Source organism: Tamandua tetradactyla, chromosome 23, assembly GCF_023851605.1.
Source record: "Tamandua tetradactyla isolate mTamTet1 chromosome 23, mTamTet1.pri, whole genome shotgun sequence".
In the NCBI taxonomy this organism is placed as follows: Eukaryota; Metazoa; Chordata; class Mammalia; order Pilosa; family Myrmecophagidae; genus Tamandua; species Tamandua tetradactyla.
In genome coordinates, this window is record NC_135349.1 from 55886685 (window position 1) to 55903791 (window position 17107).

Consider the following 17107-nt stretch of genomic DNA (forward strand, 5'->3'; position numbering starts at 1 on the left):
TGTTCCGAGTTTACAGTCTTGAGGCCATAAAAATGCCCAAGCTAAGGCATCCAGGGAAAGATACCTTGACTCAAGAAAGGCATCCGTCCATCCATCCAGAACACCTTTGCCAGCTGGGAAGGCACGTGGCAGGCGTCTCCTGCTCCTCTGGCTTCTCTTTTAAAGCAGCTTCCCCAGGGACATTTTCTTCCTTCATCTCCCAATATCTCTGTGTCTGAGCTCTTTCCCTCTCTGTGAGACCTTTTAACACTCCGGTAGATTAACCGAGACCCACCTGAACTGGGTGAATACATGTCCATCTAATCAGACGGTCCTTCCCCACAATATCACATCAGGATTTGAGCAGGGCTGTTCTGGAGGACACTGCAGTTCAGAACGGCACACCCAGTAAAGCTCTAGTCGTCAGACGCTGGGTTCCTGCCAAGCCCACTTCGCCACCATGTCCTTTCCTGCTTAGCAAGACTGAAACGGGGGTCTTTGTGTGGGGGCAGCTACCACGGCAATTCAGTGCTGTTATATGTGTTCAGTTTACACATGAGGGCAGTAGAGAGAGTGGGCCGGTCACAGCATCATGGTGGAAGGGAGGCATCTGTGGGGAGTGGCTTCTCCTTGCAGGCCGTTCCCTGGGCGCTGGGCTACTGGGGGCTTCTGGGGGCCCACTGCTTCAGTTTGGGGGGGGATTGACAGGGAGGCCACAGACTGGGGTGTCCCATGGCACCCCACGCTCTCCCTGCAGCCCCTTATCTTGCCTTCCCAGCAGAAAGGGCTGGAGCAGGGTCTACCCGAGCCTCCAGGTGGCTTCTCACCCTGAGTGCTTCGGGGTCTCTGGCCCGTATCTGCTGGTATGGAACTGCTGTACTACTCTCCACAGCTTCCCGCAGTCCCTGGCACACCCACGACTCCCTCATGCACAGCAGGAAGGGAACACAGTGCCCTTGAGGGACGGGTGTGGGGTCAGGACAGCAGCTCCAGGGGGGCTTTTGGTGCCACATGCTCCTGAATGGGGTTTGGGGGTATCAGCTCCAGGGGTCTTTGGTGCTGCATGCTCCTTCCTGTACGGGGGTTGGGGGCATCAGCTCCAGGGGGCCTCTTGGTCCTGCGTGCTCCTGTATGGTGAGCCAGGGGCCAGTGTGCCCCTACCTGGGAGCCCATGAGGACTCTACATGTCCAGAAACAAGGAATCCTTGTCTTTCGGGAAACGCTGCACTTTCGTGCAGACGCCTGGGTCGGTTATGGAGCTGATTTTTTAAGTCAGCGTCCCTCTGGTCACTTCGGGTCCCATAGCTTGGCAGTCAAGAAAGCAATGTTGCCATGCCACAGTCCCGGTGTCCAGGTCCCTTGCAGTCCTGGCCTGGCTGCTGGCCCTGGGCGGTGCTCTCTGCGCAGCCTCTGCATGCGCCCCATGTGTCTTCAGGTGTTTTCATTCCGCAGGTGAAGTTGAGCGGGAAGGCGGGCCACCGTGCAGACGTGGCTCTGATCGAAGGTAGCCTCCTGGTGATGGCCATTGGGGAGTCAGTCCTCAGGTCAGTGGGTGCCCTTGGGTTGGTACTGTCACAGACAGCCCCCTTCAAGTTAACTCTTCGTCAGGGTGGGGCCTACACAGGGATAAGGCACCCGCCACGCTGAGTTCCTGCACATGGGCCAGCCCGTGCACCAGCTCTACCGTCAAGGGACAACGCCTTGCAGACCCCAGGCCCCCTTCCCTGGAGGTCCCCCCACCCCATGGGACACCCATGCTTTGAGCTTTGTGTAAATGGAACTGAGTGTCGTCACCCACCTTACACTTGTAGGCTAGAGCTTCTGCGTGGTGGCAGGTTGGGGGGGGCGCTTCTACCCCAAGGAGACGCCACCTTGCGTGCTGACCATCCTGCCCTTGAACTGTTCTTTGTCACACGCAGGGCACAAGAGAGTCCCAGATGCACAGCGGCCTTCCTTTCACAGAGGGCATCTGAAGTGCCATGTCTCTTTCCCAATTTTTAAAGTTTTTCCACAGGTTCAACCAAACTCCCAAGTGGGAGAAATGCTCCTAGCTGAGCCCTCCCTGGACTCTCTTCTTTCCATTGTAGATTTTGGGATTTAGAACGAGGTGAGAATTACGTACTGAGCCCAGAGGAGAAGTTTGGCTTTGAAAAAGGAGAGAACATAAACTGTGTTTCTTACTGTGAGGCCAAAGGTGAGACTGCTTGCCCAGCATGTGAGAAAGAGAACCTCAAGCCTTTTGCGAGGGGCTGCACAGTGGTCCTGGTGAGGTTGGGGGCTGGTCCCAGGCAGAAGGGGGACGGGCCTCCTTTCACACGTGTGAGCAAACCGCGGGTGGCAGGGAAGCGTTGCTGTCACATGAAGATAGAGGAGTCTGGTCAAAAGTGAGACCAGCCTGAGTGCACACAGTGATCTCTGTTCCCTCCCCACACCCCACTGAAAAGTGCAGGGCGTCCCTGGGTGTGTGCGTGCGTGTGACGAGCCAGAGCAGACCGCTCTCCAGCTGTGTGCTCACTCTTCTGGCTTTGGGGAGACAGCGCTCAGCAAGGCAGGCAGGAACCAGAGCAAACCACAGAGAAAGCTCCCCCGGCCCTCCCCTCACACACGTGCCGTGTGGTCCCGCGGCCTACGAACCTGTGCGGGAAGACACAGGCCAGCAGCGGTAGCTCCTGGGCAGCGGAAGGGCCGGAATCTAGGACAGGGTGGTCTGAGAAGGGAGCTGGGGGCTGCTTTATCTCTTTGCCTTCTCAGGTACAGGGCACTGCTTCCCCGTAGGTCTCCTGGCAGCGGGAACCGACAAGGGACGTGTGGCCATGTGGCGGAGGGTACAGGGTCCCCGGAGCAGCCCAGGGTCCGAGGGCAGAGACCGGTGGGCCCTCCAGGCCCCTACGGAGCTTGAAGGGAACATCACGCAGATAAAGGTATGCCTCTCCGGGGCGTCAGGGGCTTTTGTCTGTTCTCCAGCTGAAGACTACATAAAAATGACCACGATAAATATTTTTAAAGTTCCTGTGGGTTTCAGCTGCAGATAGGGGACTGTGAACCTGTGTTGATCTCACTGTATCAGTCTCTTTCTCTCTGAATCATCCATCCATCCGACTGTTTCTTTGTATCAATCATTCTGCCTATATTAAAAACAACTTTATTGAGATACGGTTCAGACACCAAATGGTTTTTAGTATGTTGACAGCATTTTGCCACCATCACCACCATTGGTTTTAGGCCATTTCATCACCCCAGGGGAAGCCCCGTGCCCCTCTCCCAGTTCGGTACCACGGACGTGCATGCTGGCTCTGTAGGCTTGCCCGTTCCAGGTGCTCCCTGTGAGCGGGGGTGTCTGTGAGGGGCTCCTCTCACTCAGCACAGCGTCCTCTCGGCCCACCCGTGTTGCCGACCGTCTCGAGACTTCCCTCCTTTTGTGACCCAGGGTATGCATGGTGTGGAGAGGCCACGTTTTGTTGCTTCACTCAGTTGATGGATATTTGCGTTGTTTCCACCTTCTGGCTATTAGGAGTAATGCTGATATGGACATGTGCACAAGTTTTTGCATGGCTGTGTGTTTTCAGTTTCCATGAGTTTATACCTTGGAGTGGAATCACTGGGCCATATGGAAACTTTGCTTCACCTTTTGAGGAACTGCCAAGCTGTTTTCCAAAGTGGCCACACCATTTCTTTCTCTGTAACCTCACCAACCTTCGTGGTTATTTGTCTTTTCACTTACACCCATCCTAGTAGGGGTGTCATGGCATCTCATTGTGGTTTTAATTTGCATTTCTCTAACAGACTGATGATATTGAACCTCTTTTCATTCACTATTTGTCTGTCTCCCTTGGAGAAATGTCTATTCATCTCTTTTTATATTTTATATTGGATTATTTGTCTTTTTATCATTGAGTTATATTCTAGATATTATAGATGTTATATTATTGAGTTATGTATTCTAGATATGAGTCCCTTGTCAGATAAATGATTTGCAAACCTTTTCTCCCATTCTGTGAGTTGTCTTTTCATTTATTGATAGGATCCTTTGAAAACACAAACGTTCTTAATTTTGGTGTTGTCCAATATATCTGTGTTTTCTTTTATGCTTTGGTCCCTTGGTGTTATATTTAAGAGTCCATTGCCTAATCCAAAATCACAAGGACTTACCCCTGTGTTTTCTTTCTTTTTTTTTCTACATTTTTATTGATAAATCTTCACGCACATACAGTCCATACATGCTGTACAATGTACACAATACCAATGGCTCACAATACCATCACATAGTTGTATATTCATCACTATGATCGTTTTTAGAACATTTGCATCACTCCAGAAAGAGAAATTAAAAGAAAAAAGAAAAAATTCATACATCCCATACTCCTTACCCCTCCTTCTGATTGACTACTAGTATTTCAATCTACCCAATTTTTTTACTCCTTATTCTCTCTATTATTTATTTATCTTTTAATCCATATTTTTTCTCTACTCATCTGTCCATACCCTGGATAAAAGGAGCATCAGATGCAAGGTTTTCACAATCACACAGTCACATTGTAAAAGCTATACAGTTATAAAGTCATCTTCAAGAATCAAGGCTACTGGAACACAGCTCAACAGTTTCAGGTACTTCCCTCTAGTCACTCCAGTGCATCATAAACTAAGAAGGGATGTCTATAGAATGCATAAGAATAACCTCCAGGATAACCTCCTTGACTGTTTGAAATCTCTCAGCCACCGAGACTTTATTTTGTCTCGTGTCTCTCTTCCCCATTTGGTCAAGAAGGCTTTCCCAGTCCCATGCTGCTGTGACTTTGCTCACCTCCAGGAGTCGTCCCACATAGAGGGGGAGGGCATTGAGTTCACCCATCAAGTTGGCTTAGAGAGCGAGGCCACATCTGAGCAATAAAAGAGGTTCTCTGGGGGTGACTCTTTGGCATAAGTATAAGTAGGCTAAGCCTGTCCTTTGCAGGAGTAAGTTTCATAGGGGCAGACCCCAAGATCAGGGACTCAGCCTGTTGATTTGGTTGTCCCTGTGTTTTTCTTTTAAGACTTTTATAGTTTTAGCTCTTACGTCATTTAAATCTTTGGTCTATTCTGTATTTGTATTTGTGTATGGTTTGAGGTAGGGGTTTAACTTCATACTTTGGCATGTGGACATCCAGTTGTCCCAGCACCATTTGTGGAAAAGGACATTCTTTCCTTCAATGAATTGTCTTGGCACCTTTTTCAAAAATTAAAAATAAATATTAAAGTTTCTTTTTGGACTCTCAGTTCTGTTGCATTGATCTGTGTGTCTATCATTGTGCTTATAGCACACAGTCTTGATTACTGTAGCTTTTATAATAAATTTTGAAATCAAGAGGTTTGAGTCTCTCGCTTGGCTAGAAGGGCACATGGTGAACATGGCGTCATCTGCTAGCTTTCTCTCCTGGCTTCCTCTCCAGCTTCCTAGAGGCATTTTCCTTCATCTCCAAAAGTCACTGGTTGGTAGACTCTCTGCTCCATGGTTCTGCAGTCTTCTCTGTTGTGGCACTCTCATGGCTCTGTTCTCTGCTCTGAATCTTCCTTTGTCCAAAATATTTCCTCTTTCATAGGATTCCAGTAAACTAATCAGGACCCACCTGGAATGGGTGGCCTGTCTCCACCTAATCTAGTTTAGCAACCATTCTTGGTTGAGTCACATCTCCAGGGAGATGATCTGATTACAGTTTCAAATTTATAGTACTGAAGAAGGATTAGAAGAAATGGCTGCCTTTACAAAATGGGATTAGGATTAACACATGGCTTTTCTAGGGTTCATACATCCTTTCAAACTGGCACATTCCACCCTCTGGACCCTAAGAAAGACATGTTTTTCCCATATACAAAGTACATTAATTCCATCACAATATCAGAAATCCTTAAACCATTTCAGTAGCAGTGCAAATGAAATACAAAGTTAGAAACAGTACAGACTCCTATCAAAGTTAGTTACATGGTCTGTTCTAAGGCAGAATTATCCTCTGGCTCTGGACCTGTGAAACTCAGAACAAATTATTTGCTGCCAACATACAAAGGACGAACAGTTGTAGGATGCATATACCGATTTCCATAGGGAGGAAGGAACACGTGTCACTGGGCCCAAGCAGTATCGAAAACCTGCAGGGCAAACTCCTTCAGAAAAGCAGAAAAACGTACAGGTATTTCAGAAAGTCAAATGTCCAAAATACATATGATAAAAGATGTTCAACCTTCCCACTTAAGAAATCTAAACCAGAATCGAGGTGTCGTTTTGAGAGGTGTTTCGTGGGCAAGGTTGAAACGAGCCTGGCCTAGGACGAAAGTACGCAGGCCGCACTTCCAGCGCCTGACCCTTCCCCAGCAGCTCCCTGTCCGGGACCCTCCTTAGGAAAACGACCACCTCGGCGCTGCCCCCTGCAGCCCCTGGGCGCGCGGAAGGCCGGACATGAGGGGAGCGGTGGCTGCCTCAAGGGAAGGACGCGTCTCCCTGCCTCCATGTGTTGCGAATTTTGTGCCATGTGCCTACATCACTAATTCAAAAAGTAGGCCTTTTGGAAGAGGAGAGGGGTGTGTGTTTAGTCCAGCCAGGACCAGCTCCCCAGACGAGCCTTAACAACAGTGAGATGCAGAGCAGTGCACTCAGCGTGTCGTGACTGAAATAAGTGCACTGTGCTTACGTGCGCCTAAACAGTTTCAAGATGCAGTCATTTCAGAACGGAAGAAAAGTTGGAAAAATAGTCCACAGGATTCCCTCAGGCATTCTTCCATATTTCTCCTGGAATTTTCTTCCTAAACCCATGGTGACAGAGAGGCTTGTTTTTCCCGTGAGCCATCTGAAAGCAGGTGGCAACGCCGTAGCCCACTGCCCAGATGTGTGCGTGCGGGCCTGTGATGTGGCTGTAGTCTCTTCAGGACGCCTTTTCCCACCAGTCCCACTGGGGTCTGTTACTATGCAAGAAGCCTCATCCCCGGGGCCCGTTGAGTTTAGGGGCCCTGCCCATTTGACCTCTGACCCTGGCCCTTCCTCCATCATTCTTGTCCTGTTTTGTAGACTGCCCTGTGCTCGGGCTGGTCTGCGCTGCCTCATCATTCGACAGGCCAGCGCGCTGGGCTGCGTCCTGCCAGTGTGCCGCTCCAGAGGCCCACACCGTCTGTCCATCTGCTCAGGGGTCAGCTGGGTTACTTGGCCAAGCTGGGCCTTCCAGGTTCAGGTTCCTTTAAACTTTGCCCCCTTTGTTGTGGAGTGTCTTCAAGACCTGTGACTGTCCCATTACTCATCTCACTTCTCCCCTCGCTTGAGCAGCCTTGGCACACCTTCTGCGAAACAGTTTTTAGTCTGGTGGTGCCTAAGGGAGTGAGCAACGTTTGGGGCCTGGATTGGCGTCCCCACTGGCCTCAGCCGTGCAGGCCCAGCTTGACGTGGGTGAGCATGAGCTCGGGGCTGCTGCTGACGGTGGTGGCACACGCAGCGGTTAGGAGAGGTGCAGTGTACATCCTGCCTTCATGGACCTAGGTGTTACAGAAGAAGCTGGAAGGCATGCTCGGAAGCAGTGAGTGACTGCGTTGTAGCATCTGGCTGGGTGGGGGGCACTCCCGAGGCCCCAAACACCAGTCAGGACAGACACTTGCAGGGACAGCCCCACGTTGTCCACTGCTGACCTGCAGCCTCGATTATAGGCATTTACAAAATCTCCTATAAAGTACATGCTGGACTGCTGTAGAAGTATTTTAAGGAAGAGGCATTAGCTGGGCGTGCAGACTAAGGAAGAGGCATTAGCTGGGCGTGCAGACTAGCTGGTCCGGTGGCCCTGGGTGTCTGTAAGCTGTGCCTTCTGCCTCCCCCTGCAGTGGGGCTCCTGGAAGCACCTGCTGGCCGTGAACAACCTCAACTCCGTGGTGGTCCTCAGCGAGCAGGCCCTGTCGGCGCACTTCCACCAGCAGGCCACGGCCGTGCAGGTCGCCCCGAACACCCTCCACGTGCGCTTCCAGCCCGCAAGCCCCACCTGCAGCCTGCGCACGGATGTGCATGTCAGCGGGGTCTTCGTCACCAAGGTGAGGCCCGGGGCCGCCCCGAGCGCAGCAACACGCTGCCGGCAGGGGCTGGAGCAGGCCAGGGCTCTCCCAGCCGTCCTGCGTCACCGTCGCCGTGTGGCTCGTTCGCCAGGAAGACGCGGTGCGCTTGTGGCGGGCGGGCGGTAGTGTCCAGGGACATTGGAAGGCAGGGAAGAGCGGACACTGAAGGTGATGTGAGCCCGCAATCCACATCCCACCTCTTCCTGACATCAGCTTTTGAATTTGTATCATTCTCTGTAGGAGGCTGTTGCCATCTGGAACGGAAAGCAGGTGATGATCTTCGAGCCTTCTGGAGCCACCCTACGAAACACAGGTAAGAAGGTCCCCGAGGCTCTGACGGGGGACCGCGGGCTGGCGGCCTGGGCGGTGTGGGGAGCACTGCTGCAGGGGGGGCAAGCAGCCCCCTGGGGCATCCTATGGAAATGCTTCTGGGCCATGCGCAGCTGCGAGCCCCCAGGGCTGACCAAGCCAGGCTCTGGTGAGCCCAGCTCCAGCTGGGCCCCTCCATCCTCCGCACACCAGCGCACGACTGGGTGAGCATCCTGCTGTCCTAACAAATGGCCATAAGCTGGGTGGCGTACAGCAACAGGGATGCATTTGCTCACAGTTCTTGGAGAACAGAACCCCAAAATCAAGGTGTTGGCAGGACGTGCTCTCTCACCAGAGAAGAGAGAATCAGCCCCTGCTCCTTGGGCCTCCGGGGCCGGTGTTCCTGGGCTCGCAGCCAGCCCTCTGTCCACGGCACCCTCTGCAGCCTCGGAGAGGCACGTGGCTGCCCTCAGGCTCACCCAGTGACCAGGGGGCCACCCCATCCCAGGGGCCTCCCAGGCCTCGCACCGCTGGCCCGAGCACGGGTCCTCACCTGGGAATCAGGCCTGGTGTCAGGACGAGCCCCCACTGCCGCCCGGGTGGGGTCCTCCTCTCGCCCTTCCTGACGCCCCGTGCGCCCTCGCCCACAGGGAGACACGGCTCCTGCTCGTCCTGGGCGGCCTTGACCTTTTCCTCCCAACACCCCCACCTCTTAGGGGTGCTTGCCCAGGGGACCTACCTCGCTCCCTGTGCCTTTCCCACCTTACGTTTTCCTTCCCTCACACTTTGTTGCCTGAAGTTCCCTTTTAAAGTTTATCACGTTCTCCCACATCCTGTACTTAGGCTTGCCTGGTTTCCCCTTCCCTACTGGAGCCCCCTTGGGGCAGGGGCCGCACCTTGTCCCCAGTGGGACCAGCCCAGCAGGTGCCTGGAGATTTTCTGTTCCGGGGCATCTCCAATGCCGCCCCCTAGCTGACACCTGCTCTAAAATGGGTCAGCAGGGCTTAGGGCCCAGCCTACCTACGAGAGCCACCCCCCACCCTGCTGTGGCCCAGGGTCTCCTTGAAGCTGCTGCCAGGGCCCCTCCTGTGCTGCTGTCGTGACGTCCCTTCCCCTTGCAGGAACCTTCCTGTGCGAGTCCCCGGTGCTTGCAATGCACGAAGACAGCGTCTACACCGTGGAGCCAAACCGCGTGCAGGTCCGCACCTGGCAGGTAAATGGCAGCTCAGGGGGCGGGACCTGTGTGTGGCCCTCACCCAGGCAGGTGGCCGGCAGCAAATGGGGATTCCATGTACCCATGGTGAAAGGGGCAGGCTCCTGTACGGTCTCTGCAGAGCTTGCACCCTAGCTCTGTGACATTCTAAAATCGACTGTTGCTGGGCTCGAGTGAGCTCTGAGAAGCCAGCATGGCCGCAGGTCAGGTGTCCTGCCTCGTGGTCAACAAGGGTGGCATGGCAACCGCCCAGGAGCCCGCCCCTCCACAGGTGCGTGAGCACAACTGTCAGTTGGGGCCTGAAGCCCAGAGGCGCGGGAGAGAGGGGAGAGTTGCCTCATGATGGCCAGGCCCACCTCACTGCCCCCTCCCCGCGCCCCACATAGCCAGCCTGAGCCCCAGCGCATCTCCAGCTGCGGTGACTGGAACCTGCAGATGTGCTTTCTCCCCCATTCTGGAGGCTGGAGGCGTTGAAAGCGGGAGGGCAGCAGGACGGTGCTTGGGGAGGCCGGGCCACGCCCCTCGTCCAGCTCCAGGCTTGCTCGGGCTGCCAGACACACATGGTCACTGCTACCTCCCCTCGCCTCTCCTAAGGACCTTGCCTTAGGACTTAGGGCCCTGGCCTACGATGGGCTCATCTCCAGATCTTCTTCACAACTGTGGAGACGCTTTTCCAAGCTGGGTCACGCCCACAGGCCTCGAGGACCTGCCTTTGGGTCCCGATTCTGCCCGGGCTACCCTGCAGCTTCTGCAGCAGGGAGGGGGCCATGCACATGCTCTGCTTTTGCTGCCACAGGTCGCCGCACCTGGCCCCACCTCCTGGCCTCTGTGCAGGCCCTGGGCAGGCAGCAGAGGACACACAGGGCCCATCCCGCCGCCCCAGGGTGGCCCACAGCCGGTGTGGCAGGCTCAGGAAGGTGCTCCGGGAGCTGCCGGTGCCCAGGGAGATCTTTTCAGTTTTTCTAATTAGGGAAGTTGTAACTTTGCAGAAAAATCATGGGGAAAATACAGGATTCCCGTTACCGCACGTTATTAACCTCTTGCATTAGGCACAATTCGTGGAAGAACATTTTTATAACTATACTATTCATTGTTTACCTTCGGGTGTTGTGCAGTCCTATGACTTTTGTTTTTCCAGTTTTTATTTTAGTAACATACACATACAATGTAAAATTTTTTCTTCAACCTCCTTCAAATGTATAATTCAGGGCTATTAATTTCACCTACAATGTTGTGCTCCTGTCACCTCCATTCATTACCAAAACTCTTCCATTGTCCCGGATGGAAACTCTGTATAATTCAGGCACTAAACCTCCATTCCCTATTCCATACCCCGGCCCTTGGTAACCAGTGTTCTAGTTTCTGACTCTATAATAATTTGCTTATTCTCATTATTTCATGTCAGTGAGATCATGCAGTGCTTGCCCTTTCAGGGCCGGCTTATCTCATTCAGTATGATGTCTCCAAGGCTCATCCATGGCGTTGTGTGAGTCAGGACTGCATTCCCTTTACAGCTGAGCATTATCCCATTGTACGTAGAGACCACATTTTATTTACCCATTCGTTGGCTGATGGGCACGTGGGTTTTTTCATCTCTTAGCGATCACAAATAATGCTGCTGTGAACATTGGTGTGCAAATATCTGTTCACGTCCCTGCCTTCAGTTCTTTTGGGTATGTACCTAGTAGCAGATTGACAGGTCATGTGTTAATTCCACGCGTAACTTCCTGAGGAACCACTGAGCGTCTTCTGCAGTGGCTGCACCATTTTACATTCCCCCCAGCAGTGAATGAGTGCTCCTGTTTCTCCACGTCCCCTACATCCAGCACGTGTGATCTTCCAAGTTTTTAACAGCAGACATTCTAGTGGGTGTAAAATGGCATCTCATTATGGTTTTGATTTGCATTTCCCAAAATAGCTAATGATGTTGAGCATATTTTCACATGCTGTTTGGCCGTATGTATATCTTCTTTGGAGAGCTGTCTATTCAAGTCTTTTGCCCATTTCTTTATTGGGTTGTCTTTTTGTTGTTGAGTTGTTGAGTTTCTTTACAAATTGTAGATATTAAACCCTTATAAGATACATAGTTTCAAATATCTTCTCCTGTAGGTTGTGTCTTTAATGATGAAGTCCTGTGATTTAAATTATGGTGAATTTCCATTTATCAATTTTTTTATTTTGTTACTAGTGCTTTTGGTGTAAAGAAATGATTCCCTAATATAAGGTCCTGAGGATGCTTCCCTGTGTTTTCTTTTAGGAGTTTTGTGGTTTGGGCTTTCATATTTAGATCTTTGACCCATTTTGGGTTAATTTTGTATTGGTGTGAGGTTGGGCTCCACCTTCATTCTTTTTTATCTGAAGAGCCAGTTTTCCCAATACATTGTTGAAAAGACTACTCTTTCCCAATTGAGTGAATTCAGCTCCTTTGTCTGAAATTACTTGGCTGTAGACATGAAGGATGATTTCTGAGCCCTCAACCTCACTGACATGCATGCATCCCAGGTTGTGCTCGGGTGCTCTCAGGGGCCTCCCTGCTCCCCTGACCAGGGCCAGGGACACATGGGAGTACAGGCAGGTCCTGGGGGACAGCAGGGGCCCCTGGCGCCGCTTCTGAAACTATACTTTCTTCATTCAGCATTGGTCCTGCACCTGCTCTCTGTAGGATTCCTTAGCTGCCTCTGCCCTGGGGGCTTGCAACAGTGGCTGCCCTCAGAGCGGATCCCTGCAATCTGAAGTAGCTGATCCAAAGCAGAGACAGCGATCAGACCACATGTCCCTGGAGTTTGGAGGACTTGGTCTCATGTCCACTCTGGCTCCAGAGAGCTGTTCCAGGAGCCCCAGCTGTGGTCCCCACTGCTGCAGCCAAGGCTGGGAAGGGGGAAGCCGGGCAGGGAGGGCGGAGCCCAGCTCTTTCCTGCAGCCTCTCTGTCCCGCTCCTCCTGGATGCTGGGGTGCTCCCTCCCTCCGAGTTTCAGTGGGCCCTGCAGCGCACTGCTGGTTCCTAGTTGTGCTGGTGGGGGGCTGCCTCCAGAGCGCCCCGCTCTCCCCGCAGCCAGGTCTTGCTCAGGGCTGGAGGTGAGTGCACAGAGCGAGGCAGGGAAGAGAGAGGCCAGAGCCCGTGGGCCTCCCGCCCGAAAGGGAAGCCCCTCTCCTGTCCTGTACAGCCCTCTCTAGCCACCTCTTGCATGTCTGCTGAGGACACATGGATGGGGGGGGCCTGAGGGCAAGTGAGGCGTGGCAGCAGGTCAGCAGGGCGTGTGGTGTGTCGGCCAGTGCCGGGGCAGCAGGACTTTTAGGAAATACTTTAAATGACAGGAGGAATGGGTGTCATCACCTGCCACCTGGCCTGCCGCAGGGCCTATCTTTGGAACCCCTCACCTCCTCAGCCTCTTGGGGTCTCCTCATTCACATCCCAGCCCTTGGTGCACCCTGATTCCCCCACCCCACGTGCACCCCACTGCCCCGCTGCCCACCTTGAGCCCCCTGGGGAGGGGCCACTCGTCTCACAGGTGAGGGGGTCACCACTGGAGTCGGGAGGACGGGACCCAGAACTCCCTTAACTCTGAGAACTGGGTCATTCGGGGGACGAACCCCAGAGTAAGGTCTGCTTGGGCACATGTGAGGCTATACTTCCCAGTTGCTATGGGGAAGAGCTTTTCAGGAGATAAATTACTGCCCACCTCAAACCCCTCCAGAAGCTCCCAGTTTTACTCAGATCACATTCAAACTCCGTACCGTGACCTGCAGTACAGCAGCCCAACCAGTAGGCCCCCCTAGACCTCCCCACCCCTGTAATCCCGCGCTCCCCCACATTCCTGAAGGTTCCTGGGCTACCCCGTCTCCCTGATGCTGGTCCACGGCTCTGCAGAGAGCTCCTCCCTGCGTCCGTCGCAGCCTTAATGTTGGCATTCCAGACAGGACTTATTTATTTCTAAGCGTTGTATGCACAGTAAGTGGGCAAGTCCCATGTAAGTGAACAACTCCCTAAACCTCCACAGGGGGGTGATCGTGCCCTGACGTAACCAGCGTCCCAACAAATGTCCCCTCCACTCTGCGTCCATCTGAGGTGCATCGGGTCCCGCGCTGGCGCAGGGGATGGCACTGTCACAGCGCCTCTCTACCCACCCGACAGCAGCTCACGCTTCCTAGTTTGAAATTGCGTGTGTGTTTGTTTGCCAAGCTGTCGTCTGCTTCCCCTCTGGACCCCAGGGGCGGGACCTGAATGCCCTTGCGGACCCTGACACCAGCAGAGAGCTGGTGCACGGTGGGTGGACGGAGTACATGAGGCGCCTGTGGGAAAGGCTCAGCAGCGAAGGGGCAGCGCTGCAGAAGCTGCCTGCCTGCAGCTCCCGTCCCTTTCTCTTCCTCAGGGAACAGTCAAACAGCTCCTGCTGTTCTCGGAGCCCGAGGGGAACCCCTGCTTCCTGGACATCTGTGGAAACTTCCTGGTCGTAGGGACAGACTTGGCTCACTTTAAAAGCTTTGATCTTTCCCGAAGGTATGATTTATCTCCAGATAAGTGCAGCACATGTTAGAAAACAATGTGGGGGGCAGAAAATGGAAGAGAAGATAGAAATCTCTTTAAGTTCTCAATTTCAACATTAAGATACCCTTTAATTTTTTGAAATGCCTATGTCTTAGTCTGAATTTATAGTCTTCACACACTGGTGAAGGAAGCAGTATTTCCATTTTACTCATATTTATTAAAAAAAAAAAAACCCATAAAATTCTCAAAGAAAATAAGAGAATTCCTCCATAAGCCTGGCGCAGAGAAGATCTTTCTAACTATGACTAAAACATGTCATCACAGAAAACACTGATCCAGTCAACTGCATAACGATAAAACCAAACCAAAACAAGACAAGACACAAGAAACTCTAATAGCAAAAATTACTATAAACAAATCAGAAGACAAAGAACAAATTGGGAAAAAAATATGTATATATGCTATCATAGACAAAAAATAGTTAATCTCTATAATATATAAAGCCTCTCTTAAAAATCAATAAGAAAAATATCCTCCACCAAAAATGGAAGATGGCAAAGATTACTTAGAGTAAATTTGAAGAGGTTCTCCTAGATATTTGAAAAGATGTTCCCTTTCAATTTCAGCATAGTAAAAAAAATGTCAATTAAAACACTAGACCAAACATTTCTGGCTTCCCGTAATGGAGGAAAGAACAGCTGTAGACTTGGAAAACCTAACAGCCCCCACCTGCAGGCACCTGAGAGCAGCTCTGGGAGGCAGAGGCGGCGGGCAGTGAGCAGAGAGGGGAAGGAGAGGCTCCCCCATTGTGGTACGGACTGCACGTCAGGGAAGCAAACCGAGAATTCAGAGACTGTCTGCAGCACAAAGGACATTGTTTAGAGTTTGAGTTCAGCCAAGTCCACTGCCTATTAAAACAAAAAATTCATGCTCTTCAGAGAGACAAAATGGAATCTAGGACACTGACAGTGTATTCCTGATCACATCCACAATATGACCCAAAATTACAGAGCTTTTAAAGAAACAGAAAACATGTCCCATATTCAGTTAGCAGACACGGTGGTTGCAATTAGCAGATGAGAACTTTAAAATACCTAATACAATGATGCCCAAGGACATTCAAATGTACAGAAAAGGGTGATAAAGTCGTGATACAAGCTCTTATAAAAAGAGAAATAAAAGGAAGTGATTCAACCTGATAAAAAAAAGTGTATTTGAACACTTCAGCTGACACACTTAATGGTGAAATATTGAACATTTTCCCCCTGAGTGAGGAGGGGGGAAAATGTTCTCACCTTCTTAGCACTGTGCTGGAGAGCCTACTCAGTGGGATGATGCAAGAAGAAGGAAAGAAGAGGCATAAAGATTGGGAAGGAAAAAAAACTGTCTTGGTTCACAGCTGACATGATTGTCTATGAAGAAAACCTAAAGAAATCTATTCAAAAGGACCTCTAGACCTGATGGGGGATTCAGTAAAAATAGGGGAGAGAAAGTCCATATAAAGCAACCAGTCTTGTTTTATGAATTAACAGCCCTCACTGGGAAGATGCAGAAGAAAAATCAATTGCATTTACAATGGCGTTAAAAATGTAAAATACTTAGGAATAAATTTAACAGATGGTATATAAGGTCTCTACACTGAGAACTACAAAACTGTAGAGAAAAATGAAGACCTAAATAGTTTGGAAAACTCAAGATTTATAAGATACCAATTCTCCCTAAATTGATCTATATATTCAAAGAAGTCCCACTCATAATCCCACCAGGTTTCCTTTTTCAGAGACGTTTAAAGTTGATTCCAAAAATTAATCAGAAACGCAAAACACCTCGAGTTATCCAAAACACCTTGGAAATAAAGAACAGAATGGAGGACGCTGTTCCCTAACTCACAGTGAGCTGTGGTGCTCGGCACAGCCAGTGCCACGGTAGCAGGGGAGAGCCCAGAAGTGAACCCAGACTTATGCAGTCACTTGATTTCCTGACAAAGGCTGCTGAAGCAATCTGATGGGAAAAGGAAAGTCTTTTCAGCAGATGTGCTAGAACAGCTGTGTGTCTTTATTAAAAACAAAAACAAACAGGTAAGAACCCTGCCCCTACCTCACAGCATACATACAAATTGATTTGAATCAGGCCTAGACCTAAATTAAATGCTTAACAGTGAAGCTTCTAGAAGGAAATACAAGGGAATATCGTTGTAGGGTAGGCAGTTCTCTTAGACAGGATCCAGAAAGTAATAACCATAAAAGAAAAAAATGGCAAACAGGATTTCATAAAACTTAAAACTTCTCTTTTTTAAAAGATACAACACCTAAAGCACAATCTATGAAAGAAGAGAAATTGATAAGTTGGTCTTCATTAGAATTAAAAACTTCTGTTCTTATTATAATGTGTGAACTCTTAGACATGAAATATGGAATATAGGTGGCCAGAATGTGAAATGAGGCTAAAGAATGGGGAGCAGTCGCTTAACATGTGTGTGCAGGATGTTTAACTCGGGGGGAATAAAGCATTTGGAAATGGGACAGAGGTGACAGTAGCACATTACAGTGAGAGTAATTAAGTGTGCTGAGTGGTGTGTGTGTGCTGGAAGGAGTTTCGTCATGGTGGCACCAGAAGGAAGCTGGGAGGTAAAGCAGTGCGGTGTATAGCACAGTGGGCGCTGTCCATGATGAGCTGCAGAAATATTTTTAAATTCTTACATAAGCTAGAGCACATATATGACACTATTATAATAAGGAATTGATAATAGGGGGGTATATGGAAAAAAATGTACCTATTACAGGCTATGGACTAGCGTTAACAGTCTTATTTTAATACCCCTTCCTTAACAATAACAACACATATATACCAAACCAACACTATGGGTCAATAATAAGGGGATAAGGAGTATGGGAGTATTAGGGTTTTCTTTTTAATTATTTTTTTTTCTTTTCTGGACTAATGAAAATCTTCTTAACTTACTGTGAGCCAGTGATTATATACTTCAGATGGTTTCTATGCTGTGTGAATATATCTCAATAAAATTGCATTTAAAAAAACACTTCTGTTAAAGGCACTGTTAGGAG

General features: G+C 50.4%; 1 protein-coding gene across 2 annotated transcripts in view; it reads left to right on the forward strand.

Annotated features, from left to right (window-relative positions):
* Positions 1–17107, forward strand: part of IFT140 (intraflagellar transport 140) — a 73252-nt gene that overhangs the window by 12465 nt on the left and 43680 nt on the right. For both annotated transcript variants that reach the window (XM_077142255.1, XM_077142256.1), the window contains exons 7-13: positions 1432–1523; positions 2067–2173; positions 2755–2900; positions 7810–8013; positions 8275–8347; positions 9465–9556; positions 13927–14054. In XM_077142255.1, the coding sequence (XP_076998370.1) occupies positions 1432–1523; positions 2067–2173; positions 2755–2900; positions 7810–8013; positions 8275–8347; positions 9465–9556; positions 13927–14054 (842 nt within the window). The remainder of the gene's footprint in view (positions 1–1431; positions 1524–2066; positions 2174–2754; positions 2901–7809; positions 8014–8274; positions 8348–9464; positions 9557–13926; positions 14055–17107) is intronic.